The sequence below is a fragment of the Capra hircus genome, chromosome 18 (assembly GCF_001704415.2).
Source record: "Capra hircus breed San Clemente chromosome 18, ASM170441v1, whole genome shotgun sequence".
In the NCBI taxonomy this organism is placed as follows: domain Eukaryota; kingdom Metazoa; phylum Chordata; class Mammalia; order Artiodactyla; family Bovidae; genus Capra; species Capra hircus.
In genome coordinates this window covers 15,410,240-15,434,744 of record NC_030825.1, presented here as the reverse complement: position 1 = coordinate 15,434,744, position 24,505 = coordinate 15,410,240, and the positions used below count along the sequence as shown (strand labels likewise).

Here is a 24,505-nt window from a genome sequence, read left to right as displayed (position 1 = left end):
GACCCCTCCCTACCCCCCAACTCTAGTGTAAGAGCCTTGACCCCGCCCCTCCTGTCACTCAGACATCGTGGCCTCGCCCCACCGCCAGGCCGGAAGGACGCTCGCTTCGCCGGTCAGGTTCCTGCAGCTTCCCGGTTCAGTGGCACTTGGCCTGTTTGCCATGGCGGCGGTTGCTGTGGCGACTAGGTGGTGGCTGCTTCTGATGCTAAGCGCCGCGGAGCTGGGGGTCGCGCCCGCCCCTCAGCCCCCCAACATCCTGCTCTTGCTTATGGACGACGTGAGTGTCCGCGCGAGCCGGACTCCGGGGAGGGCTGCTGCGCTCGGCGCGGGGTCGGGGGCAGGGGAAGGGCGGCCCGCGGTGTGCGGGTCATGCCTGGTTCTGCCGTCCGCAGCCTGGCTCTTGAGTGAAGCTGAAGTGAGGTGGTCTTTTGCGGGCGGGTCCAGGAGAAGACCTTTCTGCCCCGCGCCTCCACTGCTCCATCCCTGCCCCACACCGCGCAGGAAGGTCTGAGCGGCAGCCCAGACCAACTGTGATGCTGACCACGTGAGGACCAGGTCTCCAGGACCTCTGCTCACCTGTTGCCCTCCAATTCTCCGGGCGTTGGTGGCAGAAAAAGTGCAGAGCTGACTGAGACTCCGGCCTGCCTGTCCTAAAAGTCCCTTCTGCTGTCTTCGCCCTACTGGACCAGAGTTGCTTGGTCTGGCTGCTCTGCCTCTGCTGGGATTTCTGGCCAAAGGTCAGGTCTTTGTGGGGTGGTAAAGAACTGGACCAGAGGAATGTCCCCTGTTGAGCGTGTGTGTGGCCCCAGGGCACCCTGATCACTCTGGTGAGCCCATCCTGGGGATAAACCGAGCTGTTCCCAGCTTCTTTATGACTCGGTTCCCGTCCTCCTTCCCAAGAAAGCCAGGAATGTATTTTGGGTGAGTGAAATGGAGGTTCCCACACACATTTAGTGTCAGAAGAGTTGCGAGTAAAAATATCTCAAAGTTCCCCCAAAAGGCCAGCAGAGACACTTCCAGTAGTCTTTGGACTGAGGCCACGAGCCTCACATTGCTGCTGGACGCTCCTGGCTTGTCGGAATTGCAAGGTTCTGTGTGTGTAAAACATTCAGATTTCAAACATCTACTACAAGAAAAAAACATAAAATATATGTCATGCAACATTTTTTATTATCAAAGTAATTCTTTGGAGTGGGTAGCTTATCCCTTCTCCTGTGGATCTTCCCACCCAGGAATCAAACTAGGATATCCTGCATTGCAGGCGGATCCTTTACCAGCTGAGCTACCAAGGAATCCCTAATTCTTTATTGCAAAACGCCAATAACGTTCAGATAAGCTAGAAAAGATCGCAGAGCCACCAATATGTAGTGGCTCCTCTCAGAGGTGAGGTAGAATGTGTTTCAGTTTAGTCACAGCTGTTCAGACACCTTGGCTCCCGAAGGGGCCCCAAAGCTGCTGTCTTTGGGAGCCCGTCTGATGGCTGGCTAGGAAACTTTGCTTCATAACCAATACGTGGGTCTTGGAAATGCTTGCTGTGTCTTGGTCAGCCTTCTCAGAGCTGAGGTTCCCAGGCAGGAAGGCTGGTTAAGTACTTAAATCATCAAGGCTGAACCAAGCTGAGCCCTTAGTCTCTCCCATTTCTGCCTCTCCTCTCCCCAAGATGACAGTTCATTAGTGAAGACTGACGCTGCAGGCTTGTTGAGATGGTTGTTTCCTGGATTTATGGAGCTAAAAAAAAAAACCTGGAAACTTCCCGGGTGGTCCAGTGGCTAAGATTCTGCACTCCCAATGCAGGGGGCCTGGGGTTCAGTCTCTGGTCAGAGAACTAGATCCCACATGCCGCAACTAAGAGTTCACATGCCACAACGAAGATTGAAGATTCCCACCCAGGAATCAAACCAGGATATCCTGCATGCTGCAACTAAGACCTGGCACAGCCAAATCAATAGCTTGTTTTTTTTTAAAGAGTTCAAATTCTGCACCAAAGATGGAAGATCCCATGTACAGCAACTAAGGCCCTGCTCAGCTAAAGCAACAAAACAAAACCTGAGCCCACACCAAGTGTTTCTCTTTGCTTGTTACTGGGGCTGCTGGGTGACAGGCCTAGCGGGTGGCTTCCTGGTCTCTCTTGCATTCCTTGGGCAGTGGAGGGGGACCGATGCTGGGCACATCTTACTCAAGGGGGCTGACCGGGAGACTGTCCATCTGGGTGCCCAGGATGGGCCCCAGGAACCGGGAACAGCAGGCCAAAAGACCCTGGTGCCCCCATCTCTCCTGTGTCATCTCCTCCTGTGCTCTGGCAGCTGAAGCCTGGAGAAGTTGGGGAGACCTCTGTCCTGGTCAGCGAATGTTAGAAAACAGACTCAGAGCAACTTGAGCATTAGTGGGGAGCACAGCTCTCCAGACCAGACAGGCTTCAGCCCCTCGCAGTGCTGTGTCCTCACCCGGCCTCACCCCTACAGTCACCAGGCCTGGGAGCGCCCCCCAGCAGGTCCTCAGACCCGGCGCAAGCCCAGTAGGCATCAGCTCGTGGAAGCTCTTAGAAGATGCTGAGTAGCTTTTTCCAGTGGTGCTGGCTCACCTCTGTTCTCTGGCTGGTGGGCGGGGTGGAGCGCGAGGGCACAGAGCGCCCTCTTGCCCACCTGGACCCTAGCGCCATGTGTGTCTCTGTTCTTTACTTGTGAAACAGGACTAAGGAGGCCCCGTGACTCCTGGGAGGTGCAAGGCTGGGCTGTACAAACACTGGCTCTGCATCCCCACAGTGTCCTGAATCTCCAGGGCCTCCTCCCACATGTGTCGACGAGGACACACATATGCGCACGCGCATGATCATTCCTCATAGCCATGTGTGGCACCTGTACTGCCCAGAAGCCCAGAACATCCCACTAAGGAAAGCAAGGTGGAGGGTAGGAGGGGAACCACAGGGCCAGGGTCTAGTTGCCTTCTGCACAGGTGCAGGCAGGCTGATAGATCTGTGTTCCAGATATGGTTCCGTTCACAGGTTCTGAGTGGAAAGAAACTTGACGGGGGGGCCTCTGTTCACCCCGGTACTGGGTGGACAGACCACGTTCTGTCCACTGTTGATCAGTGATGGGCTCGGGCGTTTTCTTAGGGCTGTCGGGAGTCCTGCTATGCTGGACATCTGCCCCGCGTCTGGGTGCCGCCCGGCTGGCTCCGGTTGGCAAGCTCAGGAGGGACCGCGGGTCTTGGGGCCTCACTGGGTTGGCTTTGTGGGCCCTCACCGCTATTTTCAAATCTGAGTTTGCCCTGTGGAGTATGACGGCCTCCTTGTCTGTGTGGAGGGCAGAGGAGTCTTGATGCTGGTGCCCCATGAGCACGTGGGCTGGCATCTGCACCGGGGAAGCGGCAGACTGTGTCCTGGCCGCACTTGGGGCACCAGGAGCAGCGCCGGCTGTGTTCTCACCCGACCTCCACATGCTCCTTCTTGCAGATGGGGTGGGGCGACCTGGGGGTGTATGGAGAACCTTCCAGAGAGACCCCGAATTTGGACCAGATGGCCGCGCAGGGGATGCTCTTCCCGAACTTCTACACGGCCAACCCCCTGTGCTCCCCGTGTAAGTCAGGGCCGGCTCAGGCCACCGGGGCGTGGGGGCAGGTGGCACACGTGGAGCAGGGAGACAGCAGTGAGGTGAGGCAGGGTGGGGGGTACCTGCAGACCGGGAGGTGGGATACAGGGGGCAGGGGTGTGGAGGGGCAGCCTCGACTCGGGCGTCCACTGAACCTTGGTGCTGGGGAGCTCCCAGGATCCACCCCCTGGGGGACATGGGGCCACCAGAGCTGTCAGAGGTCACCAAGGGCTTGGAGCCTGTGGGGACCTTGGCAGCAGCTGTTCATTCATGGAGCTGAGTTCAGCGGCTCATTCAGGGGAGGCGCTGGGCTGGGGAAGTGGTTGTCTGCCAGAGGTGTGGGGGCCCTACAGGTGAGGAGAATCTCTGATCTCAGGATGAGAAGTAATCCTGGTGGGGCTGGCCACGACCCACAGGCTGTCCCAGGAGCTGGAGAGCATGAGGCGGGAGACTGTGTACCCACCCGGCTCTCCAGGGGCTTCCGGGACTCAGGCACTGCAGGGCCAGCCTCAGGTTGGACGTGTGACACATGTTTCTGTTGTGTCCCTTCTGCGTAGCCAGGGCAGCTCTGCTCACTGGACGTCTGCCCATCCGCAGTGGCTTCTATACCACCAACGGGCACGCCAGGAATGGTAGGCTCCAGGGCGGGCTCCCTGACCTGGTGGGGTTTCCCATGGTCCTTGGAGGAGGGTGTGTTCCAGAGACCCCAGGGGTGGGCCCTCTCCTGAGGTCCAGACCCCCCTCAGGGGCATGTTTGCCTGTCCCACCCTGGTAACAGCGCTGACAGTGAGGTATAGCTGGAAGACTGGAAAAGTGCCCGGGCAGTGCCACCCCCACCAGGGCTCTGCCCCTCAGTCCTCATGGTGCATGGCCTCCTTTGTGCGCAGCTCACGGGCTGTGTTGCTCTGCAGCCTACACTCCACAGGAGATAGTGGGGGGCATCCCGGACTCGGAGCTCCTGCTGCCGGCACTGCTGAAGGGAGCTGGCTACGCCAGCAAGATCGTGGGCAAGTGGTGAGTCCCATACCCTGCCAGCCAGCTCCGTGACGAGGCTGGGGTGTTGGCTGCACAGCATCACCAAAGCAGCCCCATTGTTGCACACACATGCCAGCACAGAGGACACGTCAGGAGGCTCCGTCTTGCGGTGAAACCAGGAAGCAGGCAGGGCTGGAGGGTTGTGTGGTTGGGTGATCAGGGTGATGATTAGGTGACTGTGAGATGTCTCCTCTCCTGCTCCCCGGGGATGCCCCCATGCATGGCCCTGGAGGTTGATGCAGAGGTCAGATGTCCTCTCTTCCCTCTCCTGATTGTTGGACCTCTCAGAGACCAGGCTTGCCTTCCTACAGGAAGCCTCCCTTGCTTTTCCAGACTTGACTGTGTCTCTTTCGCTGCTGCTGTGCTTCAGATCCTCTCCCCTTCAGCCCCCTGGCATGCACCTTCTCAAGCACCTCATCTGCACCTCTTGGGGGCCCGTGCTCCACCCGGTTGTTATGGCGGCTAAGGAGGGGTCTGCAGAAGCCAGGAGAGGAGACTCAGCAAGTCGGGGAGTCTGGAGGCTGCAGGAGCACTTCCTCATTCCTGAGACCAGGCGGAAACCATCTTGCTGAGTTGACGAGCTGGGAGAGGGCAGTGGCTGCAGCGCGAAGCCAAAGAGGGCACGAGGGTTGTAGAAGCCTGCATGGCTCCAGCAGAGACTGGAAGGCCTGGGGAGACAGTGGCTGGGCCGCACCAGGGCTGTACCCACAGTGGGGAGTGCCTGTGATGACTGGTGCTCCTTACCCAGCCTGGCAGCTCCACCCTGGTCCAGCAGACTTCCGTTCATGGTCAGTGACTCAGGGCTGCCCCAGCTGGAGGGGGAACCTGTCCCCATGAGCTCCTGAGGCAGGCGGACTCTGGGGCAGGAAAGGGCATGGCAGGGCCTGGAGAAGCAGCCGGCGTGGACTCGGGGAGGTGGACAGGCTGGGGTCAGGACAGCCCTAGCCAGGATGAAGATGGGCTCTGAGACCTGCAGACAGCGCTGACCCCACAGCTGCTCTGGGACTGGCTCTTTGAATCAACAGCTTCACATGAGCTGGACCTTCATGGGTGTTTCTGTTCCATGAAGGCCGTTTGGGCTGAAGGACTCAGGCCCAGCCCTGCCGTGTAGCTGTGGCCCAAAGAGGAACCACCTCTAAAGAGAGTTCAGAGCAGAGCTGGTGCAGGTATCCCCCACCCTACCCCGCACAAGGGCTGCAGAGGCCAGCAGCTGTCCCTCAGAGGCAGAGCGGGTCAGGACCCACAGTGGGGGATCGAGAGGTTTACCTGTAGGCACCCAGACTCCGCTGCTGGCCAGCTCAGCTCTGGCCCTGTCCTGCCCTGGTGCCCCGGCCACATCCATCCTGCCCTAGTGACCAAGCAGCATGGCGAGCTCACGGTCACCTGGGGTCGGCCTGTGCCAGCAACCCTGCAGACGTGATTCTAGGAGACCTGTCCACTTCCCAGGGTGGGGGCACCTTGCCCGGACACTGCTTTCCTAAGCCATGCCGTCTCAAGAGTCTCTCAGGCAGAAGGACCCGACGTGGGAAGGGGCCCCTGGGTGGGAGCAGGGTGTGGGTCCGAGCACAGCCTCAGGAAACAGCTGGGCCATCACCCTGCAGACATCTTGCCATGTTCTCTTGTTGTCCCCACTGGCTCCTGCCCAGGCATTGAGCACAATCACCAGACCTGGTCCAGGCAACCCCAGGGTGTGCTCCCCTCTGCTGTTCCTGGGTGGCCAAGTGGGGAGGGCCTGTGGCCTCTGGGCACCAGACTCAGTGCACCTTGGGCTGGCAGGACCTCGTCTCCTGAGCCTTTCTCCAAAGGCAAGCGTGGTTGCTCTGCGGAGCTCCCTGAAGTGCCCTGGGTTCTTATCTCCAGGCACCTGGGCCACCGACCTCAGTTCCACCCCTTGAAGCACGGATTTGACGAGTGGTTTGGATCCCCCAACTGTCACTTTGGACCTTACGACAACAAGGCGAGGCCCAACATTCCTGTATACCGGGATCAGGAGATGGTTGGCAGGTATCGAGTCCTGGACTCCACTCCACTAGCTCCTCCACATGCCCAGACTTGTCTTGTGAGCCATGACTGATAAGCGCCCTACCTCAGGGGGCTCCTAATAGTCTCAGGAAATATGCTAAGAGCCCCAGACGTTTTATTCGGCTTCAAGGGTTGAGGCCCAACCCCTGAAGTGGCCAGAGGGCTGTGTTCCAAATGGTCAGCTTCATTCCAAGCCACTGTCCAGGGCCCATCAGCTGCAGGACCACCTGTTCTGACCATCGGGCGGCTGCAGGGCGGGGTTTGGGTTAACTTCCCTTTCTTTGTTCCTTTTTATTATTTGTATTTTGCTGGAGCTCATTACACGTCAGTGCACCACAGAGCTGGGCAGCTCACCCAGCACCGCCCCCCTGCACCCCAGAGAGAGGCCCTGCACCCTCCACAGCCCTGGGGACCCACCCCTTCCTCTCCCAGTCCTGTCTGTCTGCCGGGCAGGGGGCGCAGCCTCAGCCCCACCCCCATCTGGTCCCCCAGGACCTGGGACCTTCCAGGGTCTGACTTCCTCCAGGAGATCAGGGAGGGGGCTTCCCTGCACTGAAGGCTAACCTTTGTCTGGGTCTGTACTGTTTTCAGGTTTTATGAAGAATTTCCAATTAACCTGAAGACCGGAGAAGCCAACCTCACCCAGATCTATCTGCAGGTGATGCCTGCCAGTGCTGCGCGAGCTGTGGGCCCAGGAGGGGGTGGTCTTGGGCGGGACGACAGGGCTGGGTGGGCCCTGGGCTGGGGAGCGGGGTGGTCTTGGGCGGGACGACAGGGCTGGGTGGGCCCTGGGCTGGGGAGCGGGGTGGTTTCTGGCAGGGATGATGGGGCTGGATGGGCCCTGGGCTGGGGAGCGGGGTGGTCTTGGATGGGGATGACCGTCGTCCTTCTCCTTAGGAGGCGCTGGAGTTCATTCAGAGGCAGCAGGCAGCCCACCGCCCCTTCTTTCTCTACTGGGCTGTTGACGCTACACACGCGCCCGTTTATGCCTCCAAGCCTTTCCTGGGCACCAGCCAGCGAGGGCGGTGAGCCCTTGGCCTCAGAGACCTGGACCCCCAGGGTGGGAGCGGCGGGGCAGGGGGAGGGGTCAGCCGTGTCTGATCACCTGCAGGGCAGAGTCACTGTCACAAGTGACCATCAGCTGTGGATGGTGAAGCATCTGTGCTTCTTCCAGGGGGTGGACGGAGGGCTCGGCACTACCCCAATTCCACCTGAGACTGACCTGCGTGCCCTTTCCCCTCCATCCCTGAGGTTAGGCTCCGACCACCCTTGGGTCCCAACGCCGCTGGCCCCCACTGACTGCCCTGTCCTTCCCACAGGTACGGGGACGCCATCCGTGAGCTGGACGACAGCGTCGGGAGGATCCTGCGTCTCCTCCGGGACCTGGGCATCGCAGAGAACACCTTTGTTTTCTTCACGTCTGACAATGGTGCCGCTCTCATTTCTGCGCCCAGACAAGGCAGGTGCCCCAGCAGACGGGGTCCACTCAGGGCCCCTCAGCTCCTGGCCCACTGCAGGCCTGCTCAGACCCCTGGCCTCCAGGCCACTCAGGTCTGAGGCTTTTCCACATCATGGACGGAGGTTGTTACATCTGGCTTTTCACAGTCCCATAAGGGTTTGTGTGAAACCTGTGGCAACGTGTCTCTCTGTCTTTTAAAAAAAAAAAAAAACACTGGGGGCCCAGGAGGGCCTGAGTCATTCAGCTCTGTAAGGAAGGCCCCAGACAGCAGGAACGCCTCTGGGCCTGGGCCTGCATAGGGAGGCCCTGGGAGACCCTGCAGCTGTGAGTCCTGGGCAGAGAGGGGCCCAGGGATGTTCAGGGATTGCACCAGAGCAACTGGCCAAGAAGGAGCTGCAGGGGGAGGACAATATGGTGACGACCCATGTATGTACCTGCAGCTGGAGAAACACGAGGAACAGCCCTCGTCAGCCACTGGCCAGTGACCCTTGCTGGCCCTGTGCCAACCAGCAAGGTGGGCTTTGGGCTGCAGGGAAGGGATGAGCCATGGGGTTGCTGTTGGAGAACGTTGCACTGCTGCGTTCATCTCCCGTCCCCCGGGTCCCCAGGGGGCAGGAACTTCCCTCTGTCATGGGCACCATTAGCCAGGGCCAGGCTGACTGCCCGCTGCCCAGAGATTCAAGGACTGCCTGCTCAGAGTGGGGCATGTCAGAAACACGGGGTCTGCACCCCTAGGGCCCAGCGCACAGGAGCTGCTTGGGCACACTGGCGTTTAAGGATCCAGCACCTGCCAGGCTTGGGGTTCTAACTGTCTCACATTTCACGTCTCACCGACGGTCTACATGCTCTGTGCGTCCGTGGTTGCTGTCCACAGGTTGCTTACAACCACAGCTCTAGGTCACAGCCATCTCCAGGCATTCCGACCTTGAACTTGAGGCCTGAACCCCAGGGTTGGTCCTTTGTCTCCAAGGTGGCCTTGGTGCTTCAGCACCTCTGAAGGGCCTGGCAGGGAGCCAGGCGGACAGTCATGTCCCAAGGTCGAGTGCCCGGCAGGGTGTGTGTAGCCCTGGGGACTCAGGCACTCAGTCTCCCCAGGTGGCAGCAACGGGCCCTTTCTGTGCGGAAAGCAGACCACGTTTGAAGGTGGGATGCGGGAGCCTGCAATTGCTTGGTGGCCCGGACACATCCCTGCTGGCCAGGTGAGTCAGAGCGGGCCTCGTGCCAGGCCTGTGGTCATCCTGGGGCAAGAAGGCTCTGTCCCCTCCAGGCCTTCTCCCTGTGCTCACCAGGACACATGTGTCATCAGTCAGGGACTGCCTCTGTTTTCCATGTGTGGGCATGCTGCAGGATGTAACTGCATGTGTGTGTGTGTATGCGTGCGCGTGTACGTGTGCATCTCATTGTGCACATCCGGGCAGCACAGCACCACGTGCTTTGCAGGTGAGCCACCAGCTGGGCAGCATCATGGACCTCTTCACCACCAGCCTGTCCCTCGCAGGCCTGGAGCCACCCAGGGACAGGGCCATCGATGGCCTGGACCTCCTCCCCGCCATGCTGCAGGGCCACCTGACAGATAGGTAGGTGTCCTTGCCCAGAGAGAGGTGAGATCCAGGAGACTTGGGCGTGAGACGCGTGGTGGGGCCGAGAGGCCTTGTTCCTTCCTGCGGTGTCCCTCACCACCCTCTGCTCATGTCCAGCTCCTCCCGGGCGCTGTCCAGTCATTTTCTCCAGCTCAAGACCAGCTACTGTTGTGCTCAGACAAAATCAGTTCTCCTGGCCGCTGTGAACAAATGCAGTTTCTAAAGTGTGAAAAGCATAGCTGGAGCAGGTTTACAGCCGGGAGCGGACAGCTTGCTCCCTTTTTTCTGTCTTAAAACCTGCCACGAGAGATTGTTACTGCAGGGTCAGGGGTTGGGGGATGCTGGCCACCATGGTCCTCCCTGCCAGGCCACCTGCCAAGCCCAGGCACCACCCCCTCAGTCCCCTGCCAGCCTCCCCAGAACCAAGGATCATGGGCCTGCTGGGGGACCTCACCCAAAGCCCAGGGACCATTTCTCCTGACCCTGCCGGTCCCCCGACAGACCAATATTCTATTACCGCGGCAACACACTGATGGCAGTGACGCTTGGCCTGTACAAGGCCCACTTCTGGACCTGGACCAATTCCTGGGAGGAGTTCAAACAGGTGAGAGGTCTTGGCCCCATGGAGCCATCTTGGGGAGGGCTCCTTGCCCCTGGCCTAGTGTCCTGGGAGCCACCTGAGGTGTCCTGGGAGCCACCTGAGGGTGTCCTGGGTCAGGTACTGGGTGCTGGACTGAGGGAGGAGAAGGGCTGTGCCATGCCTGTCCCCACCAAGTCCGTGACCTCCCCTTGTAGGGTGTCTGATGCCCAGGGGTTGAGGCAGGAGGGAGGGTTTGTGTGTGGATGTGACCTTCTGCATTTATGGGCTAAACCCACAAGGTCAGCTCAAGGGCACAGCTCTGCTCCCTCCCTCCCTCCCTCCCTCCTTCCACCCTGCCCTCCAGAAGCCAGCGCTGTGCTGGGCAGGCCTCCCCACACCCATCCCTGCCTGGCTGGGCTGCAGTGGTGGCGCTCAGCTGCAATGCCCCCGGGGCAAGGCCTCCCTCCTGTGAGCAGTCATAAGAGAAAAATCCAGTGCTAATTAGTGGGCTCTTAATTAAATAGCTTATTTGATTTGCATCCAAATTATAATTTGTGTCTTCTGTCTAGACTAGCATTCTTTTCCATTAACTGCTCAGCTTTTTTATGCTGAACGTGGTTGTTTCTCCCACCATTAAATCCATTTTTGTTCTCCAGCTGGTCTGCTCCCAGAAGGTCAGAGGGTCACCCACTTGGGACCCACCTGGGTGTCCATTCTTGCCGCCTTCAGCAGCTTAGACGGACTCTGGGGTCTATAGCTTGGTGCAGACAATGGAATTTCCCAGGCTCCTCAGCTCCTGCTTTACTGAACAGCAGAATACTTGCTGACTGGCTGGCCAGGGTATTGGGAGGATTGCCTGTCAGAACGATCAGGGAGCATCACTGTGTCCCCAGCCCTGGTCAGGATTAACATGCCTAGTCAGGGCTCCACTCCAGATCCTGTAAACGATGTCCAATGGTGGCTGGAGACCTCTGTCCAGCAGCTTATGGGGCCCCGGGGTCCCAGTCCTTCCAGAGGGTTGCCCTGGCCTCACCTGACTCACCCAGGATAGCAGCAGGTGGTTCCCTGAACTAAGTCAGGGAGCCCCGGGGGGCATCTTCCAGCCTGGGGGACTCACTGACACAGGAACCCTATCTCACACGAGCATCAAAGGCTGAACCCAGGGGCAGAGCCCACCTGGAGGGCATGGAGCAGGGCTGGACCCTAAGCCTGGTGGAGCAGATGCTCCAATTCCTGTTAAACGCGGGCATCGGGATCACCTGTGTTTCCTCTGGCTTCAGGTCCATAGTCCCTCCTCTTTAGCCGGCCAAGGGGTCTTGGACAAATGCCGGCCGCCATGTGCCTCATCACTACAAGGCTCATAGGGTGGACGTGAGAAACTTTGCTCTAGGAATTAGAATGTGGACTAAAGTATTTTAAAGAGACTCACCCCTCCCCACAGAAAAGTACTGAAACCCTAGGGGACGGTGCTCGGGGCAGGTGGTGCAGCTCGGGGCAGGTGGTGCAGCTCGGGGCCGGTGTGGAAAGGCTCCGTCTGCGGTTCCTGCTGGGCTCGCCGGCTACTGCCGTCCTGTAACCTGCTCCGCCTCAAAGAGCCCCGTGGACCAAGCACTCACCTGCACACCCCCACGTCTCATTTCAGGGCATTGATTTCTGTCCTGGGCAGAACGTCTCAGGGGTCACCACCCACTCGCAGGAGGAGCACACGAAGCTGCCCCTCATCTTCCACCTGGGCCGAGACCCTGGGGAGAGATTCCCCCTCAGGTGAGCCGGGGGCTTGTGGGGGCCAGGACGCTTGCACAGGTGGGAGACTGAGGCTGGAAGTTAAAACCAGGCTGAGGCAGCCTGGGAGTCAGTGTGGAGCTGAGACCTGGCAAGAGCAGACTGCAGGCCCTGTGCCTATGGGGCCCCAGCAGCCTGACTGCCCCCTGGGGCCACACAGAGGTCAAGGCCAGTGGGTCACTGGCCCTGCTCTCTTGCGCCCCTTAGTTTTCCATCTACTGGGCTTTCCCCTGAGTCACATCCCAGCACCTGCTTCTTGCTCCCAATGTTTGTTCCAGCCAGGCCATGGCACGGGTGGGGCACATGATCCCACCCCCAGCATCCCCCAGGCCTTTAGCCCACCTCATAGATGGGTAGTGTGGGCCTCCAGGTTTCCAGGTGGGGTATAAGGAGAGACATTGTCTGAGCCCCGCCCTGGATAGCAGATGTGTGTGTGTGTGGTGAGAGAGGGAGATACGTGACTTCCAATACAAGTGCCTATTAGACGGTGGCGGCAGCAGCAAGCCCTGCCCCTCGCTGACTGTGAGCTGGCCAGATGGTGTCCCCTGAAATTCGAGGTCCCAAGGAACATACCTACCACTGTGCCCCCAGGAGACCCCACCATCACCATCAGGGTCACTGGCCCAAGAAGAGGGCCCAGCATGGATACCAGGCTCCCCCAGTCGGGGGACCACATGACTTTGCATGGGGTGACTTGGGGGACAGAGCTTTAGGCAAGAAGCCCTTGGTGCTGCCACCTGCCTGGGAAGTGTGCAGGGCTGAGCACGAAGTCTCCCAGGCATCTCCCCCGATGCCATCACACAGGATCCTGGGGAGACTAGCTGGTGGGACGAGTGTAGACAACAGCAGGACGCCGAGGGCCCAGGAGCCACGTGGGCTCGGTCCAATCCACCAGGACCAGTTGCTCCAAGAAAAAGGAGCCTGGGCCAGAGGATTAAAAGGGACCCCAAAAGAGGAAAGAGCCCCCCGTTTCTGGGGAGCACTCCAGGGCTTCCAGCTGAGGAGCAGGTTGAAGAGTCACAGCCACTGTCCTGGGCCCCTGGCTCTGCCTGAACTCTCATTTGCTGGACGGTTCCCTGGGTGCCCACCTCAGGGCGGGCAGGCAGGACAAGAGGGGTCCACAGCCCCCGCCTGTCTTCCTGGCAGGTTGCCAGATGGTGGCACCTGGAGCAGGGCTGTCCCATCAGCCTCCCCACACCTTGGTCTACCTGAGTGGGCTACTGGGCTCGCTCTGCTCTTTCCCCACCTCATGACCTGGTGCCGCCTGCCTGCAGCATTGCCAGCATCGAGTACCTGGACGCCCTTCGCAGGATCACCCCGGTCGTCCAGCAGCACCAGGAGGCCTTGGTCCCCGGACAGCCCCAGCTCAATGTGTGCAACCGGGCAGTCATGGTGAGTGGTCTGTACATGGACTGTGGGGGCAGCCTAGGGCCGTGTGCATGCTGAGCTGTCTGCCTCAGACATGAGCCCTGCTACCCTCCTGCCGCTCTGGCCACAACCTCACAGGAGCAGTAGGGGGTCTCTTGGCCTCTCTGCAGGAGCAAGATGAACCAAACCCGTGTGGGATGTGGGTGTGGACCGGCTGGGTGGATGGCCTGGGGTGCAGCCAGCCCGTGAGCCCCGCTCCTCACCCACCCCCACCAAACCCTGCTGGAGTTCTGAGGATGGATGTGCAGCCCAAGCTGCTGCCCTGAGCTGGGTGGAAGAGCGGGGTGAGAACTAAAGGACATTGAATATATTCCCTGGGGGTGAGGAGTGCCAGGGGGCAGCTGGCTTTGGGGGTGGCCTGGTCACTGTGGTCCACATCCAGGGCTCACAGGGAAAGATTCGGGGCAGGGGCCAGCAGGGCCTCCCCATCCCTTGGAAGGACACCAGGCTGGTATTCTGGCCCCTGGACTCAGCAATGGAGCAGAAGGGCCCCGTCTCAGGACCACCGAGGTCCCTCAGGTCCCAGTGGCTGACAGACCTCCACCCGGGGAAGAGCCCCCAGTGCCCCCTCCAAGCCCGTCCTGTCGTCTTGGACACGGTGCTGTCCCCACCCCAGCACACCGTCTCCAGGTAGTGGCAATTGCCATGTGGCTCAGAGACCAAGGAGATGGGGAGGGGCCAACCTGACAGTCGCTGCCGCCACCTCCTGGGCGCAGCCAGAATTGCCACGGCTCCCAAGTGAGTGAACAGTGGGGGTTGGGCTCAGACTGAAGCGAGCACTGCCACCAGAGGTTCAGCGGCCCACACACGTGGGCACCTGCATGTGCACGCCAGTGTGCAAAGCACTCCCCAGCCTCCACGCTCTGCTCTGCCTAGCTGCTCTGGACCAGCGGGTAGACTCTGGATCGTGTCTTCGCTCTCAGGACAAGAGCAGCTCGCAGCCCGTCTCCCTAGGGCCTCATCAGACACCCTCCCCGACTTCCAGGCGCACAGGCTGGGCCCAGAATCTGCTTTTGCGTACACCCGACCCCTTTCTCTGCCCTGCCTCAAAGGTTGGGAACTGCTCCCTTTCCTAAACCTGGCTCTGCCAGGTGGCCGTGCATCCAGAGGGCCACCTGATGGTGTTCATGGCAGGGGAGACTTGAGCCACGGTTCTCACAGGCACTGATGCTCCAATTCAGACTCAGGGTCTGAGGGGGGCGAGAGTAGGTGGAGTGACTCTGAGGAGGGCACACTTCCTGTGTCGGGGGACCCGGCAAAGCCACGAAGGCTCCCTCTCAGGGATGTGAGTGTCCTGTTGCCAGGAAATCATGGCCACACAAAGCAAGTCTGCGCACGAAGGAGCAGCCGGGCAAGCCTTCAGAGGCACCAAGGCCACCACCTACCTAGCTTATGGGGCGGGAGGAGTCTGTCCCACCCCCGCCACCACCACCCGGGAGCCTGCAGAGGCCATGGTGCTGGGCAGTTAGCAGACTGTCCCCTTCAGTGACAAACAGGCCCTGTTAATACCAGGTTGCCGCAGGGCAGTGTCTCCTGTGTCAGCCTCGGGTGCAGAGCTGCTTCCAGGCCAGGTGGAGATGAGACAGGTGGTTCCACACTGTGGCGTCCATCTGTTGGGGTGGGGCAGGTCACAGGCCTGGGCAGGGCATGAGTCTGGACAGTACCAAGTCTGGAAGTGCTTGGAGTAACTGCATGTCCTCTTTCTGAACTTTCATTACCTAGAACTGGGCGCCCCCAGGCTGTGAAAAGTTAGGGAAGTGCCTGACACCCCCGGAGTCTGTCCCGGAGAAGTGCTCCTGGCCGCACTAGCAACAGCCTGGGTTCTGGCCAGGCCCAAGCCCCGGGCTAGGAAAGCTCTGGCCTCAGAGCCCTGGGCTGGAAGAGCACCAACTTCCTCTGCCCTGCGTGCCTGCCAGACAGACGTCGCCTGTAGCCAGCAGTGGGACCTGCCTAAGCCCAGCCCTGGAGTCTCTCACCAGCCGTCCTGGGCCGCCTGACTGCTGCCTGGGGCCCACAGCAGCCCCTGAACGGGAGGCTACTCGCCTCATCTTCCCACCCTGCTCCAGCTACCTCATGGCTGCCTCGTCTAGGGCCTGAGTTCTGTCCCCGGACCCAGAGGCGGAGATGTATCCCCTCGAGGACTGTGGTCCTGGTGTTGAGGCTGCCTGCCCATCCTGTGTTGCCCCTTGGCGCTGTGCACAGGGCTTCCCCCAGCACCTCCCCCGCATACCCCACCCCCATGGTGCAGGGGTGTGGTGTGAACACGATGGGGGCGGCCAAGGGCCTTTCTGACCCAGAGCCTCGCTAGTCCAGTGGGGAGTGCTGATGCCAGCACCTCCCTTAGACATCTTAGACACTCTGGTTTGTCTGTGCCTCAGAGGTTCCCTGCCTGCCCTCCCTTTGTGGAGTCCAGGGTGGCAAAGCTTAAAGATAAGCCTGAGCCAGCCTGTTCATAGCTTCCAGGGGACCCCGCCCTACGGGCCTGTGGGCTGCTCCCATGGGGTGGTTTCCGCTTTGCAGACTGCCCTGCCAACTCTACTGTTAAGACTTGCGGAATGGTGAAGAAAACGGGTTTAGAATAAAGTAACAGGCATTTAGCTTTTTTAAAAAACAAATTCTATTTAGGGGAGGTTGCCCCCTGGGTGCCATGGTCGGGGCTGGAATGGGCCAAATGCCTGGGCTTTCACCTCTGGCTCTCCCCTCCCTCAGCCCTGAAGTCTTCTGAACTGCTCCCCTTCAGGCCCTGCTCCGAACCCCTTCTTGCTCCGGTCCTTAGGCACCGGGGGCTGGTGGGGATGGGGGTCCTGGGGGAAAGTCCCCCTCATACGGTGCTGCCAGAGCTCAGCCAAGACTCACTGGGAGGGAGGGAGAGTGGGCGAGGCCGGTCGGTGCGCGCCGCCCAAGGCGTGGGGTCCTGGCCGCAGCTGTGCCGAAGACCTGCGGGCACTCGGCTCGGCCGAAATCGGGCGAGTATTTCCCCGAAACTCTGGTTGGGCCTGCGTAGACACTCTACTCCATCAACCCAGACTCACATCTGGGCCCTGCGCAAACGTCCTCGAGGCGGGGACTACTGTGTTCTGGGCACCAGAAACAGGCGAGCGTCTTAAAACCGACCGTACTTAAGACTCGATGAAATACGGTACCTCCTGCGGGAGGAGATGGCCCCGCTCCTTGGGGCCCCGCCCCCGCCCCCCTCCCGCGCCGGAGCGGAGCTGCTGAGCCTGCCCCTGGCGTCCGGCCCCGCCCCCTGGGCTCCGCTCCCACTCGGCGCAGGCGCGGAGCCGCCGAGCCGGCCCCTCGTGCCCGCGACACGCGCGGAAGTGGCGATGGCGGATCCTGAGCTGCAGCTGGTGGCGCGGCGCATCCGCAGTTTCCCCGACTTCCCCATCCCGGGCGTGCTGTTCAGGTAACGGGCGACGGGAGGGACTGACGGGGCCGCGCGGCCAGGGCTGTCGGGAGGCGGTGGCCTCTGCGTGGGTCCGGCAGTCACCAAGCCTGTCCTCGTGTGCCAGGGACATTTCGCCCGTCCTGAAGGACCCCACCTCCTTCCGCGCCTCCATCAGCCTCCTGGCGAATCACCTGAAAAAGGCCCACGGCGGCAGGATCGACTACATCGCGGGCAAGTGGAGCGGCGGGCGTCCGCTGGGTCCCCGGACCCTCCCCGAGGCTCCGCGTGTCCGCCACGAGGGCGCGGTGTTACTCTGGGCAGGGCAGGCTTGGGGAGGGCGGCCGCATTCTGCTTAGGAGAGGGCTTTGGCGGGGTTGGGGGAGGGGGGACCTACCGGACGCCCCCAGTGAAGTTGTAAGAACAGACCCGTTGCCCTACCCCCACTTAATCCAAAGTGGGGCAATAGGCCCTTTCAGCCTGGGCGGCTTCTTCGGTGGCTGCCGGCGGCGGGCTGAGGACTGGCACCCCAGTTTCCTGCCCCAGCCCTGGACAGATGGGGCTCCCAGGCTGACTTTCCCCAGGGCCAAACATGCTTGCTTGTTCTACTGCTGCCTGTAGAGCACCTGCCCTGTGCCAGGCCTTGTACCCAGCGGAGGGTTTTAGGAAAACCCAGAAGATCCGAGGGAGAAGGCAATGGCAACCCATGGGTGGAGGAGCCTGGTAGGCTGCAGTCCATGGGGTTGGGAAGAGCCAGACACGACTGAGCAACTTCACTTTCACTTTCACTCATTGGAGAAGGAAATGGCAACCCACTCCAGTGTTCTTGCCTGGAGAATCCCAGAGACGGGGGAGCCTAGTGGGCTGTCGTCTATGGGGTCACAGAGTCGGACACGACTGAAGCGACTTAGCAGCAGCAGCAGCAGATCCGAGAAGACCCTGTCAGGTCATGTGTCTCAAGAGCCCCATCTCTGACCCTCTCTTGACTCCTGTATACCCTGAGGGGCCACTGCTGGGCCTTGGAAATGGGAGGGGCTCTGGCTAGCAGAGGTGGAGTCTTTCCTCCAGAAGCCTCCCTCCCTAGCCAAAACTCCCAGGTAAGGAGGAGACCCTGAGCTCCTCCAGAAGGGCTCAGTCCGTCCCCGAGGTGGCCAGAGCTGTCACAGCCTCTCCTTCCGGACTTGAAGTTCCCAGGGCAGATGCTGAGCCATCTATGAAGGGCATTTCAGGTACCACCAGCCAGTGGTGAGCAGCTGAATTCTGGAGAGAGGTCAGGTGACTTACCCCAGGCCACATGGCTATTTCCACCACTGTGTGGAGTGGCCCCTGCCCAGCTCCTGACCTCTTGCTCTCCAGCACACAGGAGTCCTGGGATGATAGGGGAGTCTGTCAACATCCCAAAGTGGATGGGAGTTGTTGGCCTCTCACCTGGAGCCCACGAGGCCCTGTGTCCTGTGTCACGATGGTTACGTGTCACTGTCCAGCCCTAACTGCGGGGACCCAATGCTGCTGTTGCACACGGGCTCCCCCAACACCCCAGGTCTCGCCGACAGGCCTAGACTCACGCGGTTTCCTGTTTGGTCCATCCCTGGCCCAGGAGCTGGGCTTGGGCTGCATTCTCATCCGCAAGCGAGGGAAGCTGCCGGGCCCCACCGTGTGCACCTCGTATGCGTTGGAATACGGGAAGGTGAGAAGGCCGGGGGGTGCCTCTGTGGACCGTGCATTCCCAAAAGGAAAGCCGTGGGCTCCAGTGGAGCCCCTGTGGTCGGAGTGGACATGGGAGCTCAGAGAGGCTGAGGAGCTGGGCCAGGCTGACACAGCCAGGAGACAGGGTGGGTTAGAACTGGGCCTAGGAGGTGGCCCTTGTTAGTCCCCCAGCTCTGTGTACCAAGGCCGTTTTCTGGGGACACTTGTAGGTCACATGTCTACTTTTCTTTGCAGGCTGAACTGGAGATCCAGAGAGATGCCCTGGAACCAGGGCAGAAGGTGGTGGTTGTGGACGATCTGCTCGCCACTGGTGGTGAGGGTCTTTCCCCAGCAGAGTGGGCCTGGTGCGGGGTAGGAACAGGCTTCAGCTCGTTTCCTAGGGGCTGTCTCCATGGTCCCTTTCTTCCCCCACCAGGAACCATGTGCGCAGCCTGTGAGTTGCTGGGCCAGCTGCAGGCTGAGGTGCTGGAGTGTGTAAGCCTGGTGGAGCTGACCTCACTGAAGGGCAGGGAGAAGCTGGGGGCTGTGCCCTTCTTCTCCCTCCTGCAGTACGAGTGACCCCAGCCCCAAGCCACCTGGAAGAAGAGGACCAGCATGGGCAGATGCAGGAACCCCCAGTGGCCACGAGGGGGCACTGGCTGCCCACCTGGACTTGCTCTGTGTCTGTGGCTGAGTGACTTTCTTCAAGGTGTGGCTGCCCCTGAGGCCCTGCTGAGGCTCTGGAAGCCCCATGGCCTGGAGCTGCCGGCTGGTTGACAATGGAATGAGAATAAACAACTTTCTAGAGCAGTCTCCTTCCCACTGACAGGGTGCAAGGGCCCACTAGGCAGGCCGGGCACTTTCTGATGTTAGTGTTCGGTGGTTCTCAAGACCCGTGAGCTGTCTGCACGCACAGGGGCACCCCAACTTGCCTTCCCCTGTTGCTGTAACTCATCACACAAACATGCTGACTTCCAACAACTTTATCTGACAGTCTAGAGACCAAATACAAGATCCAGGGAGTGGGTGGGCATGGCTTCCTCCTCCTGGAGCCTCCAGGGAGACTCAATCTCAGATTCTCCATCGGCCTGCCTTTGTGGGGAACATGTGATACTGGGTCCTCCAGGAGCCCCTGTGGGCCCCAGAGAGGGTAACTCTGGCCGTCACGCTACCCTCCCCCACCCCCCCCTTTCCCTGCATCCTGTATACAAAGCAGGGGGCCTCCACCAGAGACCCTCTAGCTCAGCAGCCCAAGCCCAGGCCAGCCTGGCCCTCATGAGACTCAGGACAGGGAGAGCAAAGTGCATCATTTTCTGAAAGGGAGTAAGACGCCCAGCACATGTCCACTGGGCTCACAGGGTCTCCTCTGCACGGGCCAGGCGGGCCAGCTGTTCCATGACACCTGCCAGGTCGGCGGCCTTGTCCAGCTTGACGTAGGTGTCCGTGCGGATGCGGTGGAGACTGAGCCAGTCAGGCAGCAGCTCAGAGAGGAGCTGCAGGTGCTTCTCCATCTCCCCTGCAGAGAGGGGAGTGTGAGGCTGGGCACCAGGACCCTGTCGAGCCTCCCATAACAAGACAGGAAAAGATGCCGCAGTGACCTCGCAGCCTCACCCAGCAGCTCACACTCCCACGGAGACCCCACCATGGGCTGCCCTGCCTTGAGAGAACAGGCAAGTCCCGTGGGGCCTCAGGAGGTGACCCCAGGTGTACGGTGCCCACCCTCACTCCGCACTCACCGGGGCTCATGGCTGCTCGGTAGCTGCCCACCATCCTGGCACAGGCCACCTCCATGGTGAGCGCCGGCTTGCGCTCTGACACAAACACGCCGCGCAGCACCCGAGCCAGTTCGGGCAGCCGCTCGAGCCGCTGCAGCCGCTGCTCCTGCTCCGGGCGCCGTGTCATCTGTGCCAGCTGCTTCTGCGCCTCTTTGGCCCGGATCTGTGGTGGGCATCAATGCTCAGGGGCCTGTCTCTCTCTTACACACACACACACCCCCCCACACACACACCATGGAGACGATGAACACTCACTCGCTCCAGCAGGGCCTGGGACACCCCCTTCAGGGCAGAAGGTGGGGCAGCAGGTGGAGTGGCTGGTTGTGCCAGGCTGGGGGACCTGGGGCTGCTAGGCTCGGCTGTGCGCTGGGCCAGGTCACTCAGGGCCTTCTCCATCTGGGACAGGTAAGAAGGGAGAGGTCAGGGGAAGCCTCCCCCGTCCAGCTGCAGGGGAGCCCCCAGGAGCCCTGTATCCAGCCCAGGTTCATTCCAGCACATCCAGGGCCCATGCTCGCCTGCCCAGGGCAGTGCCTGCCGGTGGGTGGTACTCCACGGTGGGAAGGGCATGTCCACCCATGCTGAGGCCCGTGGCCAAAGGGGGAACCTGTCAGACACCAACATGGGGGTCAGGCCATTCCACCCCAGCCTTACCCTGGGTGACATCAGGCTACGGGCACGGGCCAGGACTTCCTGGGCAGTGGTCAGCTTCTCCACAGCGGGTGGCTGGGGCAGCTCGGCCGGCTCAATGTCAGGCACCCCATCCACATTGAAGCGGGGGTGCCAGCGTGTCAGCTGGTCCTCTGGCACTTCCATCGGAGGGTTCAGGGAGGCCAGGAAGGCCTATGTGAGAAGGGCACCCGGTGACCCTGGGCACATCTGCCCAGTTCCTGTCCCAGCTGAGCAATGGGCAAGTTACTTCACCTCTGAGCTGCAGGGGCTCAGCTGGGCTGGGGGCAAAGCAAAGAGCACCCAGAATCATCTATGGGACTCTTCCCAAGCCTCTGGGGGCCAGAGGCTGCAACCCTCAGTTCCCAGTTTGCCCAGCCCTACAGCCACCCATGTGTAGAAGACGGCCAAGCAGAGCAGTTAGAAGAACTCTAGGATTCAGCCTTGGGAGGAGCCCATTTCCTGTGGATCCGATGGGACCACAACAGCAGGGATAACTAAGCACGGAAGCTGGGGCACCTGCTCACCCTGTGATGCTCCCGGACTCGGGCCAACAGGTTCTGGCTGAAGACCTGGCGCCGCTGCAGCAGGCGCGACGCCGTGAGCTGGGGGGCCGCACTGCCAGCCTCTGCAAGAAGAGTCAGGGCCTGAGCCCCGGGGCCAGGCCTACCCAGTCACCCAGCCCACACCTGTGGGTCTCAGATGAGGCCCAGTGCCTGCCACCTCACACCCATGCTCAAACTGGGCAGCGTCCCAGGCAGGAACCCAAGGCCTGATACACTCACGCTGGTCCAGCAGCGGCTCAATGGTGAGCTGGTAATCGGACCTTTTGATGCCATCCTTGAAAGTGGGGACGAAGCGCTCCTGGCGGAAGTGGTAAGAGCCGGGGTACACAGTTTTGATCTGGCCCACATTGCGCTCCTCAAAGCGTCTGTGGGAAGAAGGTGCAGGGGTCAGAAAGCCGGGGCAAGAGGGCACACAGACTTCAAGAGCAGGACGAGGCCCTGGCCCACCCCGCTCACTTGCGCATCATGTCCTGGACGCCCTGCTTGACTTTAGCGAAGGTTATGGTCTCGGAGCGGTTGTAGAGCATACCCACGATGGTGTCCATGCTGCGGAACATCTCGGCCAGCACCTGGTACTTGTAGGGCAGCACAAGGCCCGGGGGCCCAGGCTGGGCCAGGGCATGGAAGCGCTGGTAGGCTGGCATCTGCTCTCCACTGCCAGGAAGGGAGCAGGGTTGTGAGAGAAGCACCAGACCCACCCCCTCCAGCGCTCAGCGCTCACCCCAACATGCCTCCCCGGCACGACGAAGGAACAGAGACAAAAGCGTGGCTTCAAACCCAGCCGTCACCCAGAGAGGTCCACGACCACCTCCAGCCCTGGCTTCCTTGCCTCTAAGAGGCATATGATAACCACGTGACCTGGGGGTGGGAGACAGACATGCAGCCGGGCAAAACGTACCCAGTAACTGGCCCCTCTCCCAGACAGAGGCTGAGACCTGTGGACTATGCTGACCCCCTTGGAAGGAGCAATCCTTACACCCAGCTCAGCCAGGTCCCCTTACACCCAGCTCAGCCCAGCTTCATCAGGCCTCCCATCAGCTTACCCTTTCCTGGGGTGCCTAGCCACCCAGGACTCACCATGGCCCCTCCAGGCGTCCCTCATCCTCTGGAGCACTGGGTTCCCCAGCATCCTTCTGTGCACTTGCTTTCAGCTCCTGGACCCGTGCCCCCAGCTCCTGTGCCCGCTGCAGGCACGACTTGAGCTCAGACAGGGTGACCTTTGAAGGGACCTGTGGAAAGGGTGCATCAGTCCGCCTGTCACCCCACTCCAGCCCACCTACCCAGCCCTCGGTCCAGCCTCCTCACCTTGTTCTCCTGGGCTGCCAGGCAGGGTGGCCCACCAGCTGAGCGAGCAGCCTTCTTTGTCTCCTTGCTCTGTGGAGAAGGGTGCTCTGGCGAGACAGGGGCAGGCGGGGAACTGGGGCCAGAGACCTATGGGAAGGACCCCAAAGGTGATGAAACCACAAGACCCTGGGGTGCACCGTCTCCCAGAAAGCATCTCTCCAGTCCCCTCGGTTAACCAGGAGACGCCCACTCCCAGCCAGGTCGAGTCATCCAGGCCCGACCCTCGCCCAGTCTTGCAGACGAGCCTGGTGTTAACCAGCCCGCTGGCCTTCTTCCAACATTGATCAGACGGGGCATCCCCGCCGTCTCGGACGTCCTCGGGGAGGACCCCGCATACTAGGTGCACGTGACCTGGCCCAGCCCCTCCTCCTACTGGGGTGGATCTAGGTTCACCCCGGGCTTCCAGGCCCCCTGTCGGTGCCCTCTTCCAGGGCGGGTCTCTCCAGCAGCCCCGCCTCCTCCCCGCCCGGCACCAAACGCCTCTCCACGGGTTCCCTCCCATCTGTCCGTCACCCCAGCCTCAGTTTCCCCCTCCCCTCCGCGCCCCGCGCTCTCACCGCGTCAGCCGGCAGCCTCAGCCTCTTGCGCGCGGGCGGCACACGCTCGTCGCGCGTGGGCTCGGCAGGCGGGCGGGCGCGCTTGCGGCTGCTGCCAGGACCCGGAGCCGCGGCGCAAGCCGCGGACTTGGCGGGGCTCGGGGTGCGCCACGCCGGCTTGGCGCGCGGCAGCGTGGTGCTGACCCCGGGACGGCGGCGCGCAAAGAAGTCGGTGAGGCGGCGCTGCGCCATGACGGGAGAGGCGGGATCAGAAGCAGCAGGAGCACTGCGGTGGGCCGGCGGCGGAAGTGGAGCTGCGCTTCCCGCGGATTTTCGCGCCGCACCCTGGCTCCGCCCCCGCCATGGGCGGGACCATTGGCACCACGGCCAGGGGAGTTGGCGCGAGATAGACGCTCCCGGGCGCATGCGCGCTGGTCCTCCCGCGCCGCTCTCGCTCGGGCTGCGCCTGCCGCGCATGCGCCACTCGGAGGGCCTGGGGTCATTGGCTGTGCCCATGCTATCTTCCAGGCCTTGGCGGGGTTTGCCCTGGGCGGGCCAGATCCGAGTGGGCGCCAAGCCAGTGCTGTCCTGGCAAAGAGGGAAATGGTACGCTGCTTCCAGCGGAAATTTAAGCTAATACGGTGCAGTAAAGCTGGCGTCAGACTGCTCGGACCTGGACGGCGCTGTGCACGTGGGAAGCGCATCCTGGGCCTGGCCTGAGGCTCAGTGTGTGGATCCGGACGCTGAGGCAGCGGGGGTGCGCCTCTCGGACCGAAACCACTGAATTGCACACTTCTTTAAGGGTGAACGTGATTATCGAGCTATCTGGCAGGTTTCTTGTCTGTGGAATTCCCATCATAGAAGAATGCAGTTAGCCCGGTCCTGAAGTCTGACCGCAGCTCTGGGAGGAAACTAAATAACAAGGGCTGTCTTTGGGAGGGGGTGAAAACTGAGACTAGACTGGCGTTTTACTTTGCTATCTTTGCCAAGTTTTGTGTAGAGTGTGAATTGTGCCTTTAGAAAAGTTAAAGGAACAGAAACATCTGTCGGGCTGCTGTTTGCAAAATGACAAGA

At 61.0% G+C, this 24,505-nt stretch overlaps 3 protein-coding genes across 6 annotated transcripts; 2 read left to right on the top strand and 1 right to left on the bottom strand.

The window, feature by feature from the left end:
• On the top strand, window positions 18-16,077 carry GALNS (galactosamine (N-acetyl)-6-sulfatase). Of its 4 annotated transcripts, none has more exons than XM_018061858.1 (14): window positions 25-277; window positions 3,452-3,575; window positions 4,145-4,219; window positions 4,499-4,601; window positions 6,483-6,626; window positions 7,236-7,302; window positions 7,542-7,669; window positions 7,964-8,103; window positions 9,199-9,302; window positions 9,544-9,680; window positions 10,185-10,287; window positions 11,906-12,027; window positions 13,320-13,437; window positions 13,584-15,301. In XM_018061858.1, exons 1-14 carry the CDS (start codon window positions 161-163, stop codon window positions 13,737-13,739), a joined length of 1,638 nt encoding a protein of 545 aa, XP_017917347.1. In that variant the 5' UTR covers window positions 25-160; the 3' UTR covers window positions 13,740-15,301. The 4 variants fall into 4 exon arrangements, with proteins under 4 accessions (XP_017917349.1, XP_017917347.1, XP_017917348.1 ...); XM_018061859.1 differs by having other exon boundaries at window positions 34-277; window positions 15,196-16,077; XM_018061860.1 differs by lacking the exon at window positions 4,145-4,219 and having other exon boundaries at window positions 18-277.
• Window positions 16,302-19,354, top strand: APRT (adenine phosphoribosyltransferase). The gene is made up of 5 exons (XM_018061863.1): window positions 16,302-16,879; window positions 16,986-17,092; window positions 18,412-18,545; window positions 18,800-18,878; window positions 18,981-19,354. Exons 1-5 carry the CDS (start codon window positions 16,632-16,634, stop codon window positions 19,121-19,123), a joined length of 711 nt encoding a protein of 236 aa, XP_017917352.1. The 5' UTR covers window positions 16,302-16,631; the 3' UTR covers window positions 19,124-19,354.
• On the bottom strand, window positions 19,513-23,722 carry CDT1 (chromatin licensing and DNA replication factor 1). Its single transcript, XM_018061857.1, has 10 exons — window positions 23,453-23,722; window positions 22,857-22,982; window positions 22,629-22,780; window positions 22,008-22,205; window positions 21,771-21,916; window positions 21,513-21,613; window positions 20,971-21,159; window positions 20,575-20,715; window positions 20,281-20,482; window positions 19,513-20,060 (listed from the first exon to the last, which is right to left on the bottom strand). The coding sequence occupies exons 1-10, from the start codon at window positions 23,681-23,683 to the stop codon at window positions 19,897-19,899; spliced, it is 1,650 nt and encodes a 549-aa protein (XP_017917346.1). The 5' UTR covers window positions 23,684-23,722; the 3' UTR covers window positions 19,513-19,896.

What these genes read in the sequence shown, in the direction of transcription:
- GALNS (XM_018061858.1), top strand. Translation starts at nt 161, where the DNA reads ATGGCGGCGGTTGCTGTGGCGACTAGGTGGTGGCTGCTTCTGATGCTA. An exon ending in CAACCCCCTGTGCTCCCCGT is followed by an intron (nt 3,576 to 4,144) that starts GTAAGTCAGGGC and finishes CCTTCTGCGTAG; the next exon opens with CCAGGGCAGCTCTGCTCACT. An exon ending in TGTGCAACCGGGCAGTCATG is followed by an intron (nt 13,438 to 13,583) that starts GTGAGTGGTCTG and finishes GCCTCTCTGCAG; the next exon opens with GAGCAAGATGAACCAAACCC.
- APRT (XM_018061863.1), top strand. Translation starts at nt 16,632, where the DNA reads ATGGCCCCGCTCCTTGGGGCCCCGCCCCCGCCCCCCTCCCGCGCCGGA. An exon ending in CAGGATCGACTACATCGCGG is followed by an intron (nt 17,093 to 18,411) that starts GCAAGTGGAGCG and finishes TCTCGCCGACAG; the next exon opens with GCCTAGACTCACGCGGTTTC. An exon ending in ATGCGTTGGAATACGGGAAG is followed by an intron (nt 18,546 to 18,799) that starts GTGAGAAGGCCG and finishes TTTTCTTTGCAG; the next exon opens with GCTGAACTGGAGATCCAGAG.
- CDT1 (XM_018061857.1), bottom strand. Translation starts at nt 23,683, where the DNA reads ATGGCGCAGCGCCGCCTCACCGACTTCTTTGCGCGCCGCCGTCCCGGG. An exon ending in TGGCAGCCCAGGAGAACAAG is followed by an intron (nt 22,781 to 22,856) that starts GTGAGGAGGCTG and finishes CCCTTTCCACAG; the next exon opens with GTCCCTTCAAAGGTCACCCT. An exon ending in GTAGCCTGATGTCACCCAGG is followed by an intron (nt 20,716 to 20,970) that starts GTAAGGCTGGGG and finishes TACCTGTCCCAG; the next exon opens with ATGGAGAAGGCCCTGAGTGA.